Source organism: Drosophila subpulchrella, chromosome 3L, assembly GCF_014743375.2.
Source record: "Drosophila subpulchrella strain 33 F10 #4 breed RU33 chromosome 3L, RU_Dsub_v1.1 Primary Assembly, whole genome shotgun sequence".
NCBI lineage: Eukaryota > Metazoa > Arthropoda > Insecta > Diptera > Drosophilidae > Drosophila > Drosophila subpulchrella.
This window is the reverse complement of record NC_050612.1, coordinates 3,265,108-3,290,920: the sequence shown is the minus strand read 5'-3', so window position 1 is coordinate 3,290,920 and position 25,813 is coordinate 3,265,108. Positions and strand designations below refer to the sequence as shown.

At 43.3% G+C, this 25,813-nt stretch overlaps 2 protein-coding genes and 2 non-coding genes across 4 annotated transcripts; 2 read left to right on the top strand and 2 right to left on the bottom strand.

The window, feature by feature from the left end:
- Positions 1-1,760: 1,760 nt before the first annotated feature.
- LOC119554728 lies at positions 1,761-2,327 on the bottom strand. The gene has a single exon (XM_037865747.1). It carries the CDS (start codon positions 2,304-2,306, stop codon positions 1,956-1,958), a length of 351 nt encoding a protein of 116 aa, XP_037721675.1. The 5' UTR covers positions 2,307-2,327; the 3' UTR covers positions 1,761-1,955.
- Positions 2,328-2,399: 72 nt separating this feature from the next.
- LOC119554727 lies at positions 2,400-3,453 on the top strand. The gene has a single exon (XM_037865746.1). It carries the CDS (start codon positions 2,427-2,429, stop codon positions 3,036-3,038), a length of 612 nt encoding a protein of 203 aa, XP_037721674.1. The 5' UTR covers positions 2,400-2,426; the 3' UTR covers positions 3,039-3,453.
- Positions 3,454-11,950: 8,497 nt separating this feature from the next.
- Trnal-cag lies at positions 11,951-12,033 on the top strand. The gene has a single exon. It is a non-coding gene; the product is annotated as a tRNA-Leu (tRNA).
- Positions 12,034-16,712: 4,679 nt separating this feature from the next.
- On the bottom strand, positions 16,713-16,784 carry Trnae-cuc. Its single transcript has one exon. It is a non-coding gene; the product is annotated as a tRNA-Glu (tRNA).
- Between the last annotated feature and the right edge of the window lie 9,029 nt (positions 16,785-25,813).

The following is a 25,813-nucleotide window of genomic DNA, read 5'->3' as shown; positions in this document are numbered from 1 at the left end:
GTATATGACTAGGATCCCCATATGACTTGGAAATTAAAACAAGGAAAAACGCTATAGTCGAGTACCTCGACTATCAGATACCCGTTACTCAGCTAAAGGGACCAAAGGGAAATGGAGATATGCAAGCAGAAAAGCGAGATTTAAATGAGCCACCTACCGGCAGAAGACAGATTTAAGCATTGTGGGCGTTAGGGTAGGCGTGGCAAATCGATAGGTATTGACGAAACCAATACATTTCAGTTAAAATTTTTTATATAGCATAAAAATTGTGGGCGCCACAGGCTTAGGCGGTTTGTGGGCGTTAGAGTGGGCGTGGCATATTCGCATAACAAACTTGCGCTGCGTACAAGGCTACGGAATCTAAATATGAAATCCCAATACTCTATCTTTGATAGTTTCCGAGATATCCGCGTTCATATTTACGATTTTTTGAAGTTTGTGGGCGGTTTGTGGGCGTTAAAGTGGGCGTGGCAAACTTTTTTTTTGGGTCAATCGATAGGTATTGATGAGAACAATTCATTTCAGTTTAAATTTTTACTCTAGCATCAAAACTGTAGAAGCCACAGTTTTGGGCGGTTTGTGGGCGTTAGAGTGGGCGTGGCACTCTACTGAAACAAACTTGCGCTGCGTAAGAAGCTCAGGAATCTTTTCGCCAAATCTCAAGAGCCTAGCTTTCATAGTTTCCAAGATCTCAGCGTTCATCCGGACAGACAGACAGACGGACAGACGGACAGACGGACAGACGGACATGGCTAGATCGACTCGGCTAGTGATCCTGATCAAGAATATATATACTTTACGGGGTCGGAAACGCTTTCTTCTGCCTGTTACATACTTTCCGACGAATCTAGTATACCCTTTTACTCTACGAGTAACGGGTATAAAAACAGAGTTGTTACACCTTGGCTGAACACCCACAAAATATATTTAATCAAATGAGGTGGCCTTCGACTCGTTTTTTCATCAAAAAATCAGCAATTCCTATAAGCTGGCACCCATTGGCCAAAACACCTTTGCTAAATGTTTACTTATACACTTTCATTGCTCTTACTCCGGATCCATTTGACTTTTCAAAAGTCTTGGCATGCAATTATTTAAGTTGGTGCATTAACTTTCGTTCGTTACGATGGAACCATTATATAAGACTTTCAATTATGCCGCTATAAATTCAATGTACATAAAAGTCGCCTTCACACACTCCTCACTGAATTTGGTCGATAATAAACTTGCATGGAATGTCTTTCGTCAAATTAATGTTTGATAGCTTTTTGAGCAGCTTCCTATCTCAAGCTTCCTAATGCAATAAGAAACTAGTCAAGTCCCAAAAACCAAAAAGGACCACAAACAAACAAAGGGACCTTTAAAAAAGTGTAAATGAGATTTTGGACTGTTTATCAATACCAACCTACATGCCAAAAACTTAGACAATTGGACCATTCACTAAAAAGTTACAAGCAATTTAAGTTTTCCCTTCTAGGTGCAGCAGTTTACGAGCCCTTAAAGCTAGAGTTAAAATGTTGCATGAACATGCAGTGGTATGACCTTGTGAGGTGGTTTTGTAAGTCCGATATTTGCTGGAGTTGAGAAAGTTCGTTCGTATTTACCACGTAGTGCTCTATTATTCAATGGAAACACAAGCCAAATCCTATATATAAACTTATCGCCATCGGCTGCGTTGGCTTAATCAGTTGCGTTGTTGTTGAGCCTGGGCAACGGGGGGCTACGTCCTATCCGCTACTATCAGTAGAAAAACAAAAGTGCTCAGTTATAAATATTTATTAAAAACAAAATGATAAAGCCAATTGATCCCAACAAAGCAACAAATATCACAGAGCGTACGATGGCAAAGCTGAGCGGGTACTTCGAGAGGGCGAGATCCTAAGAATGTTGAATGAATGGATCAAAGGTGCCAAAGTCACTATGGTATATTTAATTGATTTCGAAAACTGTGGCGCCTAACTTTCGTAGTCATCCCTTATCCGGGAACCCTTCCGATCAGCCATATTCTTGTTATTATCGTCAACCAGTTCGATTATGTTCTGTTGGTGCTTCATAATGCCTTGTACTTTTAGAGCGGTGTACTGAAGATTTAGGCTGTGGGGTCGTCTGAGGTCTGACGAGCTGTCGACTTCGGTCATACCGGGAGACTTTCTTCCGCGACAGACGTGGAAGCTGGGCTTTCCGCAAAGGCTTAGATCAGCCACGTGGAGATCCGTCCCGGCAACCGATGGCGTCTTCGGCAAGTGGACTTTCTGCTGACAACCCTTGTGCGAGGGGCCGAAAATTTCAGACTTAGATTTACTCATTGTATTGTGTACTAAAGCCGATTTTCAAGCAACTGAACAACACACTCACTTGACAACTCGGGGTGCTAGAAAGTTGAATTTTTCAGAACAAACACGAAACACCGCTCGATTAGTCCCGCCATGCGAGCCTCTTTTCTGATCAGCCGCAGACAGCCGTGGATGGGCCAGCTGCTCCTCATGGCCAGGAACAAGGCCCTCACCCTCCTGCTGAAGCTCTACAGGCGCACTCCCATCTTCAGACCGCGCCACCTGCCGGGAAGGAATCGGACTCAAAACGCCGGCCCTGCCAGCGACGATACGATCAATATCAGCCTTCCCTGTCGCATATCGGAAAAGAACTCGATTTTGGGCGGGTTTGTGCGACTGGATCTGTTGGGGGAGAGCACCCTCGAGGCGGACAGCGACGTGGAGTTCGTGGAGGATGAGGACGTTTTTCTTGACCTGCAGAGCCTGCGGCGGCAGGGCAACTTTGAGATGGCTGTGATGGCCGGTGGACAACTGGAAGTGGACTCCGAGGAGGACGGGGAATACGACGACTACGACTGCGATGGATACGTGCAGTTCGTGGAGTACGAGGGGTGCGAGGGGGAGGGTGATCGGTTGCGGGATCGGATTGCGGAAGGCTTCGGGCAGGTGAGGGCTGCCACCTCGAAGGGCCTCCAGCCGGATTCCGGGTCCCGAGGTTCTCCCACTAAGCGGGCAACGTCGCCATCTAAGCAGGTCCGCGACTGAAGCGTGGCAACGTCGCAGAGCCAACAATAGACACTCTCGTTTGGCGCCAATACGAACGACAACAATGTAAAACACTAGAGCACTCTGCCGAGAGGGCACGTCAAGTGCAGAGAGAACCCATCCGAACCTGAATCGGTAGGGGGCGGGGGTAGGGGCGGGGCGGGGCGGTCGGAGAGTGTGCACAAAAACATTTGCCGGCTGCTTAGTTTGTTTGCCGGTGCAAAAAGTCGACGGCGAGCGAACGAAAGCTCCCACTCGCCCTCAAATTTAGTTTCAGATTCACATTCGCATTTAGATTCCCATTCCGATTCCGATTTCGACCTCCGCCCCCCTGGCACTTCGGTACCTCATCAGCCCCACTGTCGCCGCGTCACACACGGCGTATACATAATCCCAATAAAAAGCCAACTCCAAATAGTTGTTGCTCCGGCAACTGCGTTTGTTGTTTTTGGCCTAGGTGTGTGGCTCGCAGGGTCTGGCATCGGGCAGTGGGAGGGCGCCCTGCCAAATCACTGCGATTTCGCTGGCCTGCTCACGGAGCTGGCCAAGACCGAAGGTTCGAGTGTGTGCGGCGGCGAAAGCTCTCTGTTTTGTGGCCGCACCGCTGATAAGGCGCCCTTTGCAGTTCCTCTCCGCCCTGGTGTACCCCAATCTTATCGCTGGCGAAAGGCGCACTCCACGGAACACCCTACTCCAGTGCGAATTCTGTTCGTCTTTTTGCCAAAGTAGTTAACTCAGATATTAGGTCACACAAAAAGCCGGTTTCTGTCGTATTCGGCTGTTCTTCTCGTCGACGCTGTTATCTTGTGTGGAGCTCGCATATGTGGGTGAGTGCTGCGCGTGTGTGCGCTGGCAAGCCGGTTTGGGTCGCTGCTGCTTTTTGCGACTTTGTCGACTTTGGCTATGTAAATTTCGGCCGGCCCGCTCACTGCGAAGCATATGCTCCAGAGCCAACAGAAAGAGCAACAAGAGAAATAGAACGCAAAAAGATGAATTTGGCTGGCAGAGCAGGCTGTGGGGTTTCCCTCATGGCCTTCATCCAAATTAGCATTAGCAAAGACTTGTGTACCAGGGTAATCACATCTCCAATGGTGCGTTAAAATCACTCTCACCAGTAATACAATTCTCTGCTGCTGAATTCTGCAACCAGATCAGCCAAACTGCCTCAATGATATAAAAACAAATTGCTGCACCCCTACACTAGCGATTGCAAGCCCATTACTTGTAGAGTGAAATGGAAGGAAAGGGTAAGGGGTATCTTAGGGTATTAAAACCCTTTTAATACCCGTTACTCGTAGAGTAAACGGTTATATTGTGTTTGGGGGAAAGTGTGTAGCAGAAAGAAGGAAGCTTTTCCAACCCCATAAAGTATATACACTGACAAAACTAGATATTGAAAAAACAAAGATCAAATCTGCTTGATTTGAGTATTGTTTCTTCTCACTTTTTCTAGTTCGAGTGGACTCGAAATCAAGAGTAAAATGTGCTTGATTTGGTTTTCAAAAAACACATCTTTCTTGACCTCGGATATTAAGAAGCAGGAGTCTCGAAACCATTTCTAACTTCTTCTTGGTTGTATAAAAAGTTAGAGAGATAAAAAATGAGAGAGACATTCTTTCTCGGGAAGCTTCCGAATACCGTTACTCTTAGAGTAAAAGGATGTATTGTATTCGAAGAAAGTATGTAGGAGGTAGAAGGAAGCTTATAAAGTATATATATTCTTCATCAGGAACACAAGCTATGTATGTCCGTCTGTCCGTATGAACGCTCAGATTTCGGAAACTATAAGAGCTAGAGAGTTGAGATTTCAGATTAAGCGCAAGATTGTTACGCGAACATACCTCGCTCACTCTAACGCCACCAAAACACGCCGCCTTTCAATATGCCTGTGTACGAAATTAGCTGTACGATTTTAATGAAGCGTGACAAATGAGAAAAATTAAGAAAGGGTATTTATTTAGTTGATCGTATAATTCATTTTCGTCACAAAAGTTTATATCAGAACTTTTGTATGTTAAAGGTACGATCGCTGTGTTAGTTCTTAAATTAGTATACCTGAATACCATTCGTATGATTGATATTAGGATAAGTTGTTTACGTACAATTTAGCTTACATTGATAAAATATTTACACCCGATACTCGTAGAGTAAAAGTGTATACTAGATTCGTCAAAAAGTATGTAACAGGTAGAAGAAAGCGTTTCCGACCCTATAAAGAATACATATTCTTGACGAGGAGCACTAACCGAGTCGATCTAGCCATGTCCGTATGTCTGTCCGTCCATATGAACGCCGAGATCTCGGAAACTATAAGAGTTAGAGTGTTAGGGCTTGGCATGCCGATTCTTGGGCTTCCTGCGCAGCGCAAGTTTATTTCATCAAGGTAAAATTTTCACTCTAACGCCCATAAGGCTAAAACCATTCTAGCGCCACAATTTTTTTTAATTTTGTGTAAAGTGTAAATTGAAATTGAGTTTGTTGATCAATACCTATCTAAATCCTTAGAATCGTTACAAAAGTTACGTATTTGAAAAGTTAGGACTAACTAAGTTAAGTTAGTGCTTTGGCACGGTAGGTAGTACCTCTGCCGTCCGCCAGGTGCCGTAACGCTGGCATGTGTGGTGTGTGTCGCGCTAATAGAAATGCCCTGGAATTTTATAATATTGGAAATTGGAAACTGAATGGGTGTCCGATAGTCGACCCACTCAACTATAGCGTTTCTTCTTGTTTAAGCTAGTAACTATCTATCTTGCTTGTTTTATGTTTCATATAGATTCTATTAGTGCCTACGAACGCCAAGTTTGCTTCACCCGAATGCCACGCCCAATCTAACGCCCACAAACGCATATAACGCTAAGTTCTACCCAGCGCTCATATTATTGAAGCTAGAGAGATAAAATTCGACAATCAGATTCTACTGCTGCGTATTAAGCCCATGTTTGCTTTAGCCGAGTACCTCACCCGCTCTAACGACCACAAATCGCATATGCTTGTGGCGCCCATACTTATAATTTTTTTTTAAGTGTAAATGTTGCCTTATTTTATTTGTCATTATCTATTTTCGTGACATAGGGAATTTTGTCAAATATGGTTTTTTGTTGCATAAGTTTTTCATTTAACAAGAGGGAACGATGGCCTTGACTATCAAATACCCGATACTTAGTTAAAGGGAGTGTGAGGGAGATGGAGACATGCAAGCAGCGAATCGATTTTTATCGAGATTGCACACAACGCCACCTACCGTCGTTTTCTTTATTTGCTTATTACTTTTTTATGCATGGTCCGATTTGATTTCTGCATGTTGATTGATTATAATTAAAGAAAATATCACTTAAACTTTTACAAAAACTTTAAGAATGCGGGGGCTAGATAGACTAAAGCGTTATGGACGTAAGATTAGGCGTGGCACTTTGCTAGATCCCCTAGATCCCCCTTCAAGGTTTTATATTTTCCGAGATCTTGGTTAGATCGACTAGGCTAGCGTACTGGTGTATATTCAAGAAACCGTATACCGATATTTCCTATGTTTTATATATGCGTTATCGTCAAATTTAGGGGTATATAATACAATTTAAAGTTCTAAAAGCTCTAAAAATAACCAAAGACATGAAGATAATATAATCAAAAACAATAAAGCTACAATTTTTTCACACCACTTTCCTTATGATATAATCGTCCAATTAAAAAGCAATCTAAAAATCAGGTTGACTTTGGGAAAGTTCCATCCCCATACAAAACTGTCGGACGGATAGGCAGTGTCCTTTTTAGTGACCTTTTAACAAAGAAATAGTGTGTTAACACGGATCCTTAAACATATTTGGTATGAAGTCGGTAAGTAGAGGGTATCTCATAGCCAAACTTGATAACAAGAAGCTTAGAGGGGATTCATTTCAGGTGGTCCCCAGATCTGCCACCAAAGAGCATCGATTAGCCGGCACAGAAATTGAATAGCGCCCAGATGCAGACCCCTCTCAGGCACACATTATCGTGGTGTGCGGGCATATAGACAGGCGATTACCATTTTTGTAATTTTCAGTGAAAAGGCTTTTAATTTGATGGGAAAACATAAAGGAGTTGACCAGGACCCAAAGAGGCCTCGCGGGGCTCCGAACGTACGTGGGCCGCCCCGGGATAAATGCCAGAGCCACGATACCACCCACCAACACCCCCGGAGGGGGGGGGGGGGGGGGTCTGTAGCTGGCTCTCGTTCAGGATATGCAGATAACTGTAAATAACCGATTATATGCACATATATTTCCGCACCTATGTGCCGCACACATTTTTATGTATGCAAGCATAGCACGGCACATATGTACAGGGCAGAGTTTAAGCCCGTTGTCGTTGTTGTTGCTTAATTTACAGCCTTATGTCACTTTTTGGTGCATTACACTTTTTCATTATCGCGCAGCAGCACCCAAAAACAGAGCACGGAGAGAGAGAGAGAGAGAGCGCGACGAGCTGCCTCTCGCTCTCTCAGCGTCCGCTGGCTACGGCCATCCCGCTCTGGCAGAGTCCGAGGAAAAGTGAAAGAGGAGCGAGCACACATCAAAGGGAAATGAGTTTTCATTTAGTCCCACACAAAAGCGGAAATGAATCGAAATAAATAAATAAATTGCACCTGTCCCAGCCCGCCGAGCACATTGGCGCCCGCTGCACACCACACCCACCCGCATTACATACCCCCCCCCCCCTACCCCTTTTCCGAGGGGGCCTTCCGCATGCGCAGAGAGAGACGGCGGGAGCATGCAGCGGCAGCGACCGTCTCGCTCTGGCGCGGCGTGCATTCAACCCGGCAACGCACCTGAGCACCCCTTCCACCCCGGCCTCCCTGCCACCCACAGCCCCCACTGCCACCCCCTGCTGCCCGCCCCCTCGTGATGTTCTCGTTCTTGCGCTGCATTCCTCTGCGACGTCTCGTCCTTTTGGCCGTGTCCCTTGGCAGCGGAGAGCCGAGCGGAACGCGGTTGCTGCTTGTTTTTCCCGGCGACAAGCCCCCGTTCCGCCCACCAGCCCCCGTTTGTTTTGCCCCCTTATCAAAGTTTGGCGCTCTCCGGCGCGCTTTCTAGTTGCCGAGCCCCTTCGACCCGTGTGTCGTTCTGTGTTTTGTTTAGGTTTTTGTTGTTTTGCCGCTTGGCCGTTTTTACTTTGACTTTCATTCAAGAACAGTCTTCGGCGCGTCGGGAGTCGCCTTCTCGCGACACAGAAACGATGCCCGATACGATGCCACGGCGTGGAAATAGATCACAAAAGGGTTAACGAAACCCCGTCGAGGTCGGGGAACACGGCGAGCACGCACACATTTCTAATGAAAATTAAAGCGAACCGGAACTTTGAAGGGACGCTGTGCTGCAAGTGTTTCACCAGCCGCCATTTAATGTGAGATTTGGAAACATGACTTTAATGCCAGTTTAGCAGGGTGTAGCACATGTCAAACTAAAATACTGGTATCTTATGGATACTATCTATTTGGAGACGGCTTTTCCCCTTGAAGTGTGTTTTGAGTTTTAAATCCAAACTATGCTGGAAACACAAAACTTTTTCTCCTTTCTGAAAGCATTTTTGAGCCCATATAAACAGTTTTTCGCACTTGAGCTGCACAGTCCCATTGCATTTCCGTTTCCGTACCATGGCTTAGATTTTTCGAGTGGCACTTTCAGTTTCCGAAAATAAGAGCAGACGGCGAATCATCTGCCTAGGCCATCCCGACTGTTAGAGCAATTGCAGTCCTTGTGTCGAAAAAAGCGAACCAATTTTTGTTTGTTTCGAACGCGAGAGCGGAGTTTTCTAAACTAATTTTGTTAATCAGATGCGTCGGCCAGCGCAGCTAACTAGCGGCAAAAACAAAACCACAAACACCAGCCACAACGCCGACGCCAGCGTAATAGAGAAATAGGGAGGCGGTGGGCGGCTAGCGGCGGGCGGGGGTCACTCTCTGCGGCTTAGGGCTGCAATAGGGGTAGTATTTGCATAATTCACATCAAAACACAACACACCCCCATTGGGCAGGGGCGGATGCTGACGGGCGCGGGGTTCGGATGTTTGGGGCTGGTCGCAGGGAGCGCTTAGACTTAGGCGGACCCACACGGGCGCGCAGACACAAACACACTCACGTAGTCGGTAGTCGGTTCACTCACTCGTGCTTGGGGACTTTCCCTTTTGACAGAAAACCAGGAGAATTTCCAACACAGAATCAAGTGGCGAGCCAAAGTTGTAATATTGTACTAAATCAGGCAAAATAAAACTTATGCGACTAAACCGAAAATTTTGAATGTGTGTTGCTGTTGACAAAGCATTTTCGAAACTGATTTTGCCCCGACACGACGCACTGCCGCATTTGTCGCTGCCCCAGCAACAAAACTGCAGCCAGAAAAAACTCATTATGAGAGTCGCTCGCACTCACCGTCGACGCAGTCGGCGCCCAGCCACAAAAGTGGGTCGGAGCAGGGGCTTGGGCCACGCACGTCAATAATTAGCAGCCCTATTAATGCGTATTCCGACCACCCGGCACTTGCCGCCGCCCGGTGGGTGGCAATTGGGTTTGAACATTTCCCTTCCCTTGCATTTTAATTCATTCGATTATTTTGATGTTTGCGCATCGTCATCAGCATAATCAGCAGCAGCAGCAGCCTGCGTCGACTGCGACTGCAGTAGCAGTGCATTATGCATCCCCTCCAACCCACCGGGCCCTCAGTACCACCCCCAAAGTGGCCCGACCCCCGTCCCCTGGGTTCCGGGATGCGGATCTCCTACTGCGCCTCCGCCCGTCGTTTCATTCGCTGCACTCTTTTTAATTCTTTTTTAGGTGCGTTCGCACACAAAGAGTGCATTCATTATTATTCACTCGGCGACAATCATTCACAGTTTGCGCTGGCCCGCACTTCACTCGTCGACTGAGGACATATCCCAAGAGGTTTCGGATTGTATTGTATTGATCAGTACTCAATACTCAGATGATCAGTACTCAGATCAGCGATGTTAGATCTAGATGCTAAACTTATCGTAAACTGTGATGTATTTGAATTAATACTATCTAAATACCAGAAGGACTATTATTTTGAGTTCTTTCGGTATTTGTTTCGTGAAATCGTCCGATGGTTCAATGGTGCATTTCAGATAAAATGTTTATTTTAGCCTTAAACTGTGAGCATCACGGTTTTCGAGGGTTTGTGGGCGGTAAAGTGGGCTTAGCAATCGATGGGTTTTGAAAAATGCATTACATTTTAATTAAAATATTTAATTCAGCATTAAGACTGTAGGTGCCACAGTTTTGGGCGTGTTGTGGGCGTGATAACAAACATCCGCTGAATCAAAAGCTAAGGAATCTTAATATGAAATCTCAACTTTCCAGCTCCTATATGTAGATGCTAGGATCACAGCGTACACAGACTGAACATAATCAAGAAAATATAAACTTCACAGGGTCGGAAGCGCTTCCTTCTACATTTTACATCCGTATACCCCAGTACAATATACATTTTTATACTTTTCCCGCAACAGCGCCACCTAGCGTCGATTGCATTATTTGCCAATAACTTTCTAATATATGGTCCGATTTGGACAATTTCTGGCATGAAGAAAGATATTTTTAACCTTTTTACTAAAAAAGTAACAAGCTTTAATAAATTTAAAGGATAAAGTGTGCACTTGACGTGGCACAAAATCGATTGTTTTCTTCGGATTGCAAAATAAGTTTTTTTAACTTTATAAATTCTTGAAAGCATTAAATTGAAACTTTGGGAGCCAAAGAAAACAATCTAAAACAAAATAAAGTGAAAGTGGGAGTTGCTATACAATTAAAACTACAGATCTTAAATTAAGAACGATTTAAACCTGATCAACTTGCCAGGATTTTCATCGACTAATATATATATTGCCAATACTCCGGATACATGTAGGTGACTTGCAACTGCATCCCGCCCAGTCTGTCATAAAAAAGAAATTATAATACAATTTATTATTAATTTTACCCGTTTTTTCAGCTGCATTTATTCAGAGCCGCCGACCAACCAAAACGCTACCCATCGCCTCCCAAGAGGGCGGTCCATCCGCAACCGCCCATCAGCAGCCACGCATTATTTTCGCGCTCGTTGTATTCTGCCGTGTACAACACATTTATTTCCATTTTTTGGCATTTTATGCGATTTTATTGTCATTTTGCGTAGCTCAAACCAGCGACCGCCCGCTCCACAGCCTCCTCGAAATTCGACTCACATATATGGCTGGAAAATGAGCTGCGACTGTGTTTGTGCGGGCTATGTACTCGCGTTAAAATGGGAAATTAGTGGAAAGCTCGTCCACAGGATCCTAGCAAGGAACAAGGAATGGATCTGGACGCCCGGGGTCCGATGGCCATAAATTCACACATTGCCCACAATCTGGTAGTACATAAATCGCCAGTACTTATGTATTGGTCTACGTGTCTACGCAATAATTGAATGTTGCTGTACTGATTTATATGAGGTGGGGTGAATTATAATAAATTGTTGCAGTTTTGCCGTTCCCAGCCACTGTATGTGCAATATATAATTCACGCTTCACCCAATCATTGCGAGTACAATAATTGAGTAAATGTCCTTAATTATATTTGGAAAGCACAGGCCTCGAGGTCCCATATTACACACTAACACGTACCGCTCATTGGCTAATTGCAAATGGGGATTGGCTGGTTGGCTGCATCCGAGCTTCGTTCATCGGACTAAATTCCATTCTATGCTTAATATCATTGTTTAAAAATGGATGATCTATGTTTAACTTGTATTTATACTTATGCTTGTTATTCAGTCTATGCCCTTGAAGCATTAGTATAAGAACTGTAGTGGCTTATATCGCAGTATAAGAGAGGTGTAGTATAAGAGAGAAAAAGTTTGTGATCGATACGAGCATCATGGCCATTGAGACCGTGACACGCAGTGGTCAGGATGGCCGAGTGGTCTAAGGCGCTGCGTTCAGGTCGCAGTCTACTCTGTAGGCGTGGGTTCGAATCCCACTTCTGACAAGACTTTTTTGCCCTTGCCGTTATTATTTTTTCGTGGCCCATGTACTTTCAACTCACATAGTCACTCCTCCACTCGAAATAATGCAACAGAAATGAATTTTACATGGGAAAAGGCATGCATAACAGGGTACACACACCCGCCGCTATTTGCTGCCCTTTATGTAAACGCATTGTTGCCGTTCCCAGCAAAAAAAGCCCCCAGACCAAATTGATTTTTATATAGCATTTCCAAATGTTTTTATTTAACAAACCACTTGCAACCCTTAAAAAATCCCCGGCGAGTTCCACATATGCGAATTTCGAGCCTTCGTTTTTTAATGATGCGAATTCGATGTACGAAATTTTCATTAATTCTCCGTGCGACCTCCCTGCATTGGGGATGTGCGAGTGGCAGTGGGAGTGCGAGTGCGAGTGCGACGGAGACATCCACTGGGGCGGCGGGCCGGGAGCGGAAGGGGTCCTGGCTGTAGGCTTAAAGTGCGTCATGTACAGGTCAGGGCAGTGCTCGGTGGGAGGGACAGCGATGGACATGGCGGAGCATATGCATATGCAGCCCCTTGTACATAGGTGTGTATGTACATGCACCAGCTATGTAGTACATAGACCCCAGTGTTTATGCAATGCGGTTTACGGCCACCAACAGACCCAGACCGGGCACCCTGGGCTGGACCAGACCAGATCTTTGTTTGTCGCTTCAATCCTTTTTCAAAAATAATTGAATGTTATATTCAATTAATTGTTCGTTAGTCGCCAGCACCTATTGCCATTCCCATCGCCGCAGCTGCAGCCCGGCAGTGAAACAAATTGGCTGCAATCGCACTGCCTCTCGATGAACAGTGCCTGATAGCTAATGGATAATGTGACCTCGTAATTGGATTATCAACGAGTGAATAACCCGCCAAATTTACTGTCCTTCTGTCTGGCTGAGTTTCAGTTAAGAAACATCAGATGCTTAACACGATTTGAGTGGGATGTTGCAAATTTTTGTCTTATAAGGAAAGCTATTTTGGAGATATCTTTTATCAAACCAAAACACCTCTTAACGAGGTAAGGGGTCGTGACGATCGCACCTTATACACAATTTTGTGACGGTACATGATTGTACATATATCCGACTAAATAAATACACCTTCTAAAATGTTTTCATTCTGCCCGCTGCATCAAAATATTTAAGCTTCTTGCATACACGGGTATATTCTATTATATGTAGCGTGGTAGTATAGAGTAGTAGTTGCCATCGCACACTCTCCTGATGCGCTTTGTCACTACGTGGCCGTCCACAGTGATAAAGATGGGTCGGGAAGGTGATTCAAGTAAAATAATTTGAAGTAAAGCACGAATTGCATTCCAAATTCGGTTGGCTTAAAACTTAAATCTATGCAAGGTCCTTATACTCTACTAGTAACGGGTATAAAAAGTCAACTTTGAAACAATATCTTTAAAAATGTGGGTGCCAGGGCGTGGTAATTTGCTGATATAAACCTTAAGAATCTGCATGTTTATTAACATGTCATCTTTTTTTACGTTCCGAAATATCTATACCGATAAACGGAGGAATACTCGTATAGTATTTGTTGGAAAGTATTTAACAGGTAGAGGGAAACATTTCCGACGTTATTGTGAAATATATTCTTGATCAGGACCAAAAGCCGGGTCGATCTAGCCATGTCCGTTTTAAAGCTTGCCATATAAAGTATATAAGTATATTACCGATCAGGATTACTCGGCTATTCGATCTAGCCGCGTCCGTCTGTCCGCGGGAACGGAAATTATAAGAACTAGAGAGTGGGGACTTAGATTCCCCAACTTCTGATTCAGGGCAAGTTTGTTTTCCGGATGTGTCAAGCTTAAGTCTGTTTAACGCCCACATTTTTAAGGAATTTGTAAAAGTTTTAAAAAGACTTTTCTTTTTTTTTATTAAAAAATTTATAAAATCGGGCTATTCATTGAAATGTAATGAGCCAATAAAGTTTTCGCCGCTAAGTGGAGCAGTTTGCAAAAAACGGATAACGGATACAGTCGCTCTGGCACTAACATTTTTATACCCTTGAAGAGGGTGTAATGATTTCAGTCAGAAGAGACGTTTCCGACCCCATAAAATATAAATATATTCTTGATCAGCATCAGTAGACGAGTCGATCTAGCCTTATCGTCTGTCCGTCCGTCTATCCGTCTGTTCGTTTCTACGCAAACTAGTCACAAGCTATCGGGACGAAACTATACCAAAAGTCTTATTTCTATTGCAGGTAGTATATAAGTAAATAACGGACAACTATATCCTATGGCTCCCATAAGAATGATCAATAAAATATTTTTTTTTAAATGTACAACAATCTAACTTAGGTGTTTTTTGACATATTAACTTCTTCTCTTGGAAATATCATTCTTTTAATATTTCAGAATTTCAAAAAAAATTTTAATCAAATCGGACGACTTCATTATATAGCTGCCCGTATATCTCGTGTTCAATTGAAATGGAACATTATCTTAAAATTTTCGTAATTATATTTTAGTTTTCTAAAAATCGGAAAGTTCTGTACATACAATGTTCCCACGAGAACGACCTACAAGGGTATAGAAACTTCGGCGTAGCGATGAAAGCTTCCTTTCTTGTTAATGCTAAACATTCTGATTCTACTTGTGCCTATGACGCCCAACTCTAATGTCCACAAACCGCAAACGTTTGTGGCGCTCAGAGTACCCAATCGACCATAGCGTTCTCTCTTGTTGTATATAAACAAAAAGATGTTCTGAAATCTTTAAAAAACGCTATACCCCAAATTATAATACAATATGAACAAAACCAAGAGAGAGCTATGTTCAATGATCACGCTAGCTTGACATTTGACACGCCTGACCGTCCTATAATAGCTAGAAAGTTGCGATTAGGCATGGAAGTTCTTGAGCTTCTAGCGCAGCGCAATATGTGCATAAAGCAAAAGCCAATACCCATAATCGTGCCAAAATTTTTTCAAATCGGATCAATCAATAAAATGTTATAAGCAAATAAAATGTGACATCTTTGAAAAAGCCGACGTGTTGCATGCATATCTCTATCTCCCTCGCACTCGTTTTAGCTGAGTGCGTTCTTTCGTTTTTCATGAATTTTTACGATCCTAAGGTATTTTACTATAGAACGCAAATAGTTAAAACTACATTTTTCCACAGAAGGTTTTGAAATGCGAATCAGCTACTGGAATATGTAGTAGAAAATAAGTCGCTTTCTTGCCATCTTTACGTCCCTTGCTGTTGAATTAGGCTTTTGAAATGCAAGTACCTGGCTTGGTCCGTTCACTCATCTGTAATAGCCCTTCGAGGGCGATAAAAGTCTCTGCCCCACATGCAAACATACGAACTCGGCTTTGGCAGGCTGGATGCAGCAGGAAAACAAAAACAATGGAAACAGTGGAGTACATTTTAAATTTCGTTCTTATCGATTTTAACGGCGGGAAAGAGGCAGCAAGAGTGCAGACTCCAAAGCGAGAAAGAGATGGATAACGTGCACACTCGTCCACATCCCCACTTCCTCATACATACATACATATATGGAGTAAACATAAAAAATGCAAATGTGGATGGACATAAAACCCACCCTTCCGCCCACTGCATAACCCTTTGCATTGCCGAAACCTGCGGATGCAACAGACCGGGGTCTGATCCAGGCCCAGAGCCTCAGCCTTGAATGCACCCAAAAGGGCTGGGCCTCTTCCTGATGCCGGGCATATGCTCGTCCCGGGAGGAGTGGACTCCTTTCCTCGACCCGTCGTAATGGCGGGCTCGGTAAAACGTCTAATGAAGTTGGAAGCCGCTTGTCAGCTGCAGCCGACCACCCACTCCCACTCCCACTCCCGCCCACTGCAACGGATGTGGTGGCTTTGGGGTGGTGCTCGATGTGTTGTCAGCAATTCAACCGCACACAGACGATTGCCAATTTGGGATGTACGTCCCTGTACATGCAGATGCAGGCAGCATGCACACATCCTGCGTGCACAGTCAGGTGCAATATCCGCAACAAGAGAATTGTGCATTTTTAAATAATATTGCAAGCCCCGTTCGCGGCCACGTCCCCCTCGATTAAAATTGCAAATGAATGGCCATTTCGGGGCTGAGGCTTGCGGTCTGTCCTCAAAGGATGGGCTTGTCGGACATTTGAGGCCTAATGGGAAAATAGACGAAGCTGCGTCGACATGGCATCCGAAACTTTTCTCCAGGCTCGCAATTTACATTGATTAATGAATGCACTTGGAGTGCACTTCAGGGCGGGCGCGCTGTGCTGCATCTAAAGCAATCAATGGCAGCGGCAGAGCCTGTCAACAATCCCACTCCCCAACTTCTGCTCATATCATTTCGATTCCACTGCCGCTGGCCATTGAGAGTTGGTGATGAAGCTCATTCGGGAAATCATCCATCAGATGACAGAGACCGGCAGAAGCTCCCAGACAGGCAGCCGGACATTCGGACGGACGAAACGTCGAGCGGCAGAAATGAATATGGAAACTCGGATAATAGACGAATCGGACATTGATACATGTATGATGTATGAATCACAATGATGGTCTGCGGTGGGCGGGAACGGGCCGACGACTTAATTACACAGCTGCATTCGGAGGTCACCGCCGCCAAGGTGTTGTTCTGCTGATACTGGTAAAAAAAGATTATCCAATAAAAAATCACTCGACTTCCCATACCGGGAATTGAACCCGGGCCTCCCGGGTGAGAGCCGGGTATCCTAACCACTAGACAATATGGGATGGATAGCATACGCGAGCTAAACCAGCACCACAAGGCACCTCCGGCTGTGCTTGTGCTATAAATAGAAATTCAGCGACAGGGTGACTAGTGCCGTTGCCCACTGTTACCAAAGATGATACACCACAGACTGTATTAGTCACTGCTATTACCCATGTGGTTTTAAGTCTATTTGAACAAATTAACACTTTAACACGAACGACATTTAAAAGTAAAAGGAGGTGATCGCGGGGATATTTATTTCGGTGTATATGTGTATACATTGTACAAACATGCATACCTACTTGAGCGCGGCAATCTTATTGTGCTTATGAAACATTGACATTTTGCCCGTGGACCTAAACGAAGAACAATAAAGTCGAAGCGCCTCCTCGACCACATGCAATGCAAATTTCAAGGGAGCACAAGAAAGGATGGCTGGTGAAAAAGGGGAGAAAGTGGGAGTGGGGTAGGGTTGGGCTACAGATCGCTGTGCAGGGGTGGACTTTTTCAGAGCGACTGGCTGTGTGTGCCACTCGACATATTGAAGCATATTAATTAAAAACATTTTCATTTATTAAAAGAGCAGTCGATTGCCAGGGAAAGGGTCGTCAGGTGTGAGGGCGAACGAGCCGGCAGCACCTGAAAAGATGCAGCGCTTCTAGCAGTGGGATCTCAAAGAAGATTACTGCCAGTGTTGCCGACAGCCGACGCCCTTTCTTATTTACTAATTCATTATGGTTTTTTGATGTATGTAATGATTTCGTATTATATTTAAGTATTAACGTTTTGAACTTTTGCTAAGAGTTTCGTCATTAAAAGGAATCCATTCTTTTTGACAATGCAGATAATTTTATCTTGCATAGCTTTTTAACGCTAACTACTTCGAGGCATGGAAGCAGTGAACTTAAAACTTTAAACGCGATTATCTCGAAACGGTCTTTTCACTTTTTTCGTTCAAACTTCCGCCACTTCCGCAGAAGGATATCCGAAATCCTACAAAATACTTCTTCAAGCGACAAAACAATTGAATAAACTAACTAATTATTATTACATTTCAGATAAACCGTTCCTCCGGAATTGTGCTCGCCGCAAGCCACTTGAAACCGATAGGGGTCCGGATGTTTGGCTATAACACCGAAGCTATAATTTGTTTCATATTATTTTCCCACCAATTTTCCGATCGTTTCTATGGCAGCAATATGATATAGTCGTCCGATTTTGATAAAATGAAATTCAAAATTCAGAACTAATTAAAAAATGCTATTTTCAATCGTAGGTGGTTATATGTTAAACAAGGAAGAACGCTATAACTATCAGATACCCGTTACTCAGCTAAAGGGACCAAAGGAAATGGAGATATGCAAGCAGCAAAGCGAGATTGAAATGCGCCACCTACAGGCGGTAGACAGATTTAAGCGTTGTGGGCGTTAGAGTAGGCGGGGCAAAGTTTTTTTTTGGTCAATCGATAGGTATTGACAAGATCAATACATTTCAGTTAAAATTTTTTATCTAGCATGCAAATTGTGGGCGCCACAGGCTTGGGCGGTTTGTGGGCGTTAGAGTGGGCGTGGCATATTCGCGTGACAAAATTGCGCTGCGTACAAGGCAACGGAATCTAAATCTGAGATCCCGATTCTCTATCTCCGATAGTTTCCGAGATATCCACGTTCATACTTACGAGTCTTTGAAGTTTGTGGGCGTTTTGTGGGCGTTAAAGTGGGCGTGGCAAACTTTTTAGAAGAAGAAGATCAGGAATCTGCTCGCCTAATCTCAATAGCCTAGCTCTTATAGTTTCCGAGATATTCATCCGGACGGACAGACAGACGGACAGACGGACATGGCTAGATCGACTCGGCTAGTGATCCTGATCAAGAATTTATATACTTTATGGGGTCGGAAACGCATCCTTCTGCCTGTTACATACTTTCCGACGAATCTAGTATGCCCTTTTACTCTACGAGTATAAAAACACCAAAGATATAATTTTTTAAAATTAAGAATCATAATAAAAATTTTCTTCGCAATTTTGCTACGAAGAATTTCACAAATGGTATTGCAAGGACTGACTCAATTTCAGCAAATCTGGTACTAACTTGAGGAGAGGTCGTTTTCGGTTGAAATGTCCATTGTTGGGCCAAATTCTTTAGATGTATCCTTTAGAAATATTTGGTAACTTAAGAAATTATTTAATAAATATTTATTATATTTAAATAAAAAAACTGTTTCCCTCTGGTCGGGTCCCTAAGGACATCAAATAAGAAAAGGAGGCCCTCTATCAGCTAAGCCCGCGAATGCAGCTTCTAACAATTCGGCCAGCTAAGGAAGCATCCCTCTTAATACTCGTACATAGCATGTGTGTAGGACCATAACATAAATTTAAATGATAATAGCGAAAACATACATTGCCAGTTACTTTGTTGCTAATTGCGGTATAGGACGACTTTGCTCTAATTGAAATACAACACGTAGCGCAGCCGACCCCTCAACCCGCAAACCGCAGAACGGCTAGACTTTCCCGCGGAAGGCTGCGTACTGGAGACGGCTTTTGGGCTGTCTTCTGGCAGGTGAACTTGTTTCTCTTTTGGCGCTGCGCTAACCAGACACCATTTATCATTACTGGCCCGAACTGGGAAAACTAGATTTCTCTGCCACCAACTGACCGAGAAGAGACCACGGCCACAACTTCCAGAGCTAACTCGCTGGGAGTCATCTCTCGTAGCTGGTTACCGATGTTCACTATTTGATGAGGCAGGAGATTTTTTCGCAAAATTAATTTTAATTACCCAGCAATGTTGTCGCCAAAAACCTCTTCAGTCGCTGACTTGTCAGTTCTTTATAGACAGCTGATCAATAACAATTTTTCAGGCATTTCCGCTTATAATTAAGCGCTGAGCTGTGGGCAGCCAATGGTCTCACAATTCCTGAGAAAATAAGTAAAAACGCTATAATCCATAATCCGACCATAGAATATACGAATCTTATAGTAAAATAAGAAAATTTTTGATAGCGTACTTCTTTTGTCGCAAGTAAAATAATTTTTCTTCACAACAGTTGACATCAGATTTGACTATAACGGTGTCTCTTTTTTTTTTCAGTAGACCAACAAATATTTTCATTTAAAAAATACTCAAAAATTGTGTTTTTGGAATAACCTAAAAATAGAGCGTTGGGACTTAGCAAAAGAGGGGGCATTCAAAGTGTATTTTCAATGGAACAATGCTTACATATGGCACATTGTTCCCTATTGGAACATGCAGCTCTAAGTTTTAAAACCTTAACTTTATATATTCTTGATCAGGATCACTAACCGAGTCGATCTAGCCATCCGGATGAACGCTGAGATCTCGGAAACTATAAGAGCTAGGCATGCAGATTTCTGAGCTTCTTACGCAGCGCTAGTTTCTTTCAGCAGAGTGCCACGCCCAATCCAACGCCCACAAACCGCCCAAAACTGTGGCTCCAACAGTTGTAATGCTAGAATAAAAATTTTAACTGAAACGTATTTTTCTCATCAATACCTATTCATTGACCACGCCCACTTTAACGCCCACAAACTTCAAAAAATCGTAAATATGAACGTCGATATCTCGGAAACTATCAAAGATATAGAATTGGGATTTCAAATTTAGATTCCGTAGCCTTGTACGCAGCGCATGTTTGTTAAGCGAATATGCCACGCCCACTCTAACGCCCACAAACGCCCAAAACTGTGGCGCCCACAATTTTTATGCTAGATAAAAAATTTTAACCGAAATGTATTGGTCTCGTCAATACCTATCGATTGATAAAAAAAATTGACCCGCCCACTCTAACGCTCATAACGCTTAAATCTGTCTACCGCCTGTAGGTGGCGCATTTCAATCTCGCTTTGCTGCTTGCATACTTCCATTTCCCTTTGGCCCCTTTAGCTCAGTAACGGGTATTTGATAGTCGAAGTACTCGACTATAGCGTTCTTCCTTGTTTTTCTTTTGAAATCATTAAGACTACAAAAAATCGTCTCACAAAAGTATAATTTTTTTTGTTTCGGCATTTAATATTTATGTTTTATTTTTCATTTTGTATTTTGTGTGCAAGCCTTGGTTTTCTTTAATAGCTTGTAATCGTCTCGGCATTGACTCCACTAGTTTTTGGCACCTCACTTCGGGTGTGTTCGACCAATTCAGCAATATCTCCTTTAGCTCATTCTTGGAGGAAATCTTATGTTCCTGGACAGCTCTAAATTTTAAAGCTTGTACTTTTACACTTCCAATACTCTACGTCCTAAGGCAACTGACATTTTTAAAGTATTGAAGTGCAGTCCTCTTAGTTTTTGCGATACCTTCCGATAGGTGTATCACTATGGTATATATATTCTATATCATGATCACTAGCCGTGTGGATCTAGCCATGTCCGTCTGTCCGTATAAGCGCTGAGATCTCGGAAACTAGAAGATATCTATGGGCTATAATGTTGGAAATAAGCAACTACATTCCTGGGCTTCCTGCGCAGCGCAAGTTTGTTTTATCGAAGTGTCACGCCCACTCTAGATTTTGTAAAAGTATACAGAAATAGACGGAGGGTGGCGTTTCCATTTTGGAAACAGTCGGTTTGCTGCATGCATATATCCATCTCTCTCGCACTCCCTTTAGCTGAATAAGGTGAATCTGGTAGTCGAGTTAAATCCAGAGAGTTATGATTGCTTCATCCACGCCCAAAATATTATGCAGATTTTTAAGACTTATTTTCAGTGTAGTTATACCCGTTACTCGTAGAGTAAAAGGGTATACTAGATTCGTCGGAAATTATGTAACAGGCAGAAGGAAGCGTTTCCGACCCCATAAGGTATATATATTCTTGATCAGGATCACTAGCCGAGTCGATCTAGCCATGTCCGTCTGTACGTCTGTCCGTATAAACGCTGAGATTTTGGAAACTATAAAAGCAAAAATACTGGGATTAGGCATGCAGATTCCTGAGATTCCTGCGCAGCGCAAGTTGGTTTCAGCAGAGTGCCACGCCCACTCTAACGCCCACAAACCGCCCAAAACTGTGGCTCATACAGTTTTGAAGCTAGAATAAAAATTTTAAATGAAATGTATTGTTCTCATCAATACCTATCGACACTTTAACGCCCACAAACCGCCCATAAACTTCAAAAAATCGAAAGTATGAACGTGGATATCTCGTAAACTATGAAAGATAGAGAATTGAGATCTCAGATTTAGATTTTGTAGCCTTGTACGCAGCGCAAGTTTGTTACGCGAATATGGCGCCCACAATTTTCATTAAATTTATTTAACAAAAGAACTACTTTTTTCATGACTTTTTTACTTGAATTATACCAAATATCCATAGAGCAGAGTAGGTCAAATCAAATTTGGCATTCCATGTTCAAATAAAAAATTACACAAAATTAAACATGAATTCGCTCCATACTGTTTACTATGACAAGAGCCGGGCAAAAAACTTCGTGCAACAAGCTTCCAATGTGAAGAGCGCTTCGATCAGCATTGAGTCGACAACCCAGAACCTTACAATGGTCAGAAATCGCCTCAATGCTATTGCTGAGCACTTTCAGAAATTGGACAGCATAGTGTTCCGGCTCGGAATCTCGACGATCTGGAAACACACGTTTAACAAGAACGCGAAGGATCAGCTTGAGAGACAATCTGTTGAGAGTCGAACAAGCCGCAAAGATCTAGACCAACTTTAATGTAAAATTTAATAAAAGGGAAAGATAAGGGTACAGAAGAAACAAAATTTAAAAAAATATTAAAGGCCAGTCTACCGACAAATAACTACGCAATGCCCGAAGTTATACGTTTTTTAAATGATAATGCTTAGGGTCCCTATCATACAAATTTTACATAAGAAATCGCTCCAAAAACACCGATAACACCGCCATAAAACTGGGGTTAAAGTCAATTGGCGAACAAAATAGAGGCAAATGCTTCTTAAAATAGGCATGTATCGGGCTTTCTTTTACAAACCGAATACCTTTATTTGGCCAGATGGAGCTATTTTTTGTTTTTAAGATATATATTTTTATCTTATGGCTACAATTATCTAATAAGAGTGATCGAGACAAACTGTTAGACGACACAATAACAGAAATGCCATTGGCATTGGCATCATGATTTCAAGTTTAAACACAATGGCAAATCCTTATATTTGTAACCATTTTATGTAATGCGATTTTTATACATACTTATACTTGAAAGCCACACGCCAAAAAATACCTTTACCTTTGTGTACTAATTGTCCAAACGGATTCTTGCGTTCGAATGGTCTTTCCGAACGATTTTTCGAATGTTTTATCAGTATCAAGTTATTAGCATCAAAGTGCGGTGTAGTATACTTTTCGTCTAAGGAACGGAACGATCCCTTCCGATTTTACCTATGTACCTATGGGATGAGTCCGTATCACCCGCATTGTCCGATATCTTCTCCGGAATCAAGGTAATTTGGACTGGCGAGGAACTAGCAAAATCCCTGCTGAAGATCATTAATTTCCGGCTACTCCCACCCCGCCTCTTCGGTAGTGAGTGGCCTTTTTACAGTTTTCTTTTTGACGTTGCCCCTTAGTGCCTCGCACTACCTATTTTACCTCCCACCGCCCACAAATGCACACATCCACCACCCCCACCAACCAAGGCTGCAGAAAACAGTGCTCAAACTGCTGTGGCTTTTTGTTGCTCGCTTTGGCTTTTGGCAGTTTTAACGGATTTCACTTTTTAGTAATTTCCATTTACTTTATTTGCGAACATGGACCTGCGTTTTTTCTTTTTAGAATCCAGTGAAGAGCGGCGATAGCGAAGCTAGATGATGCACTGACCTCTAACTTCGGCCGCTCTATATCTTTATGTTTAGGCCAGCTTTGTTATCAGCTTGAAGTTGTAACTGTGCAGCATTTGGATGTCGCAATTTCTTGCCTCGGGCGGCAAGATGATGTTCAATTGTCAGATGCATTTGTCACTGGTAAACTTTGAAGAAAGTTACGGGGAGTCCAAAGGCAATACGATATTCTCAGTGCCAGCCACGAATTCTAGTTTAAACTATTGCCAAGCGCACTGGGGGAAATCGCATGCGATTTTGATCCGCATGAAGTGCAACAAAAATCAATAAAACTCTCCAGCCTGGCCCGCTTGGAGAGAAAAAGAGAGCGGAGCTCCGCTCACCCCACCCTCCACAGAACTGCAGCAGTGTTCGTGTGCAGTGGAGAGCAAGGCTCTTACCAGCCCAACACCCGAGCAGGGCGCCTACCTGAAGCTGCAGAGAGCTCTCCGCTGCCGGCACGCGTTGAGTGCTGCGACTGCGACGGCGACTGCGACGGCGACCGCGACTGCGACGCCTGCATCGCTGGTGGCTGCTCTCGAAATCTAAATTTCAAGTTCGTCTCCCGGGCAATCCATCCTGGCAGTGGGGTTTCGATTCGCTCAGCTCCACACCCACTGCCAACGCCACGCCACCCCACCCCTCCGCCTGCATTTACTCGCAGTCGAAAGCGGCTGGAAACAAAAACGAGGCAGCGAACACAGGAGGGGCACTCACAACAAAGGGACGTTCCCGGGTCCTCGATCTGGTTGAAAACGAAACCGGATTTCTTTTTGGTCGATTTGCCACTCTGCCACTGCGTTTCGCTGCCCTTTTTAGAAGTTTTGAGTTGTCTCGTGCTGCGAGCTGCTTTTTTGCATTGCTCTGGCTTTTTTGCATTTGACTGAGTTTTCGGAATGCAGTTTTGTTTTATTCCGCCTCGCCGTTCGGGCGCTTCTTGCTTTGCTGGCTTGTTTGTGTTTATTTCGTTCTCGTACTTCTCAGCCTGATTCACAGTTTCCGTGCTGTGTTTTGCATATTTGCGTAGTGGACAGGTTTTACTTTTATTTATTATTTCTTTTTTATTTTTATCTTCTCGCGACTGGCAAAAGAGAACAACAAAATCTTTTGTTTTGGTTTTGAAACGGAACTGGTTTTCTGAGTCAGTTGGTTGCTTGGCCACACAGTGGGGCGTGAAAATGTCTCGAGTGCAGGATATCCACTTTATGCTCGTAACTTTACGCCAGGCACAGATTACAATTGCACTATATGTTGCCATAAAAAGCAGTACACTTTAGAGAGCCCAATGTCTTATCACATTTCAATATTATTTCTGACCGTTTCCTATAATTTCACATCAGTCACATCCACAAAAGGGTGCTGTAATTCGCGGAGACATATTTTTGTTTAGTTGGCTGGTGCCTTAAATATATGCAATACACATATATATATATATTGGGTATAGGGAATACCCTTTTACTCTACGAGCAAACGGCATTAAACAAAAATTAAATCTTATTCACACTCCTTAATGTTAGGTTTAAGTGGGTAAAAAATGCTTTCCCCGAATACGATATACTATATACCATATACTATATGAAATCCCAATTCTCTGTCCTTGATATTTTCCGAGTTATCTGCGTTCATACTTACGATTTTTTAAAGTTTGTGGGCGTTAAAGTGGGCGTGGCAAACTTATTTTAGCTCATTCGATAGGTATTGATGGGAACAAAACCTTTCAGCTAAAAATTTTATTTTAGCATTAAAACTGTAGGAGACACCGTTTTGGGCGGTTTGTGGGCGTTAGAGTGGGCGTGGCCAAACAAACTTGCGCTGCGCAAGAAGCTTAGGAATCTACATACCAAGTCCCAACATTCTAGCTTGTGTATTTTCCGAGATCTCAGCGTTCATACGGACGGACAAAAAGATGGAAAGACGGACAGATGGACATGACTTGGTCGACTCGGCTACTGATCCTGATTATGAATATATATACTTTATGGGGTCGGAAACGCTTCCTTCTACCTGTTACATACTTTTCGACGAATCTAGTATACCCATTTACTTTACGAGTAACGGGTATAAGAATATATGTAAATATATTTTTATAAATAAGTCTTATTTACGATCTCCAATACAAATGTACAAAAATAACAGACGGACATTCCTAGATCGACTCGGCTAGGGTCGGAGACGCTTCCTTTTACCTGATACATACTTTTCCCGGAATACAATATAGCCCTTTACCATACGAG

What these genes read in the sequence shown, in the direction of transcription:
- LOC119554728 (XM_037865747.1), bottom strand. Translation starts at nt 2,306, where the DNA reads ATGAGTAAATCTAAGTCTGAAATTTTCGGCCCCTCGCACAAGGGTTGT.
- LOC119554727 (XM_037865746.1), top strand. Translation starts at nt 2,427, where the DNA reads ATGCGAGCCTCTTTTCTGATCAGCCGCAGACAGCCGTGGATGGGCCAG.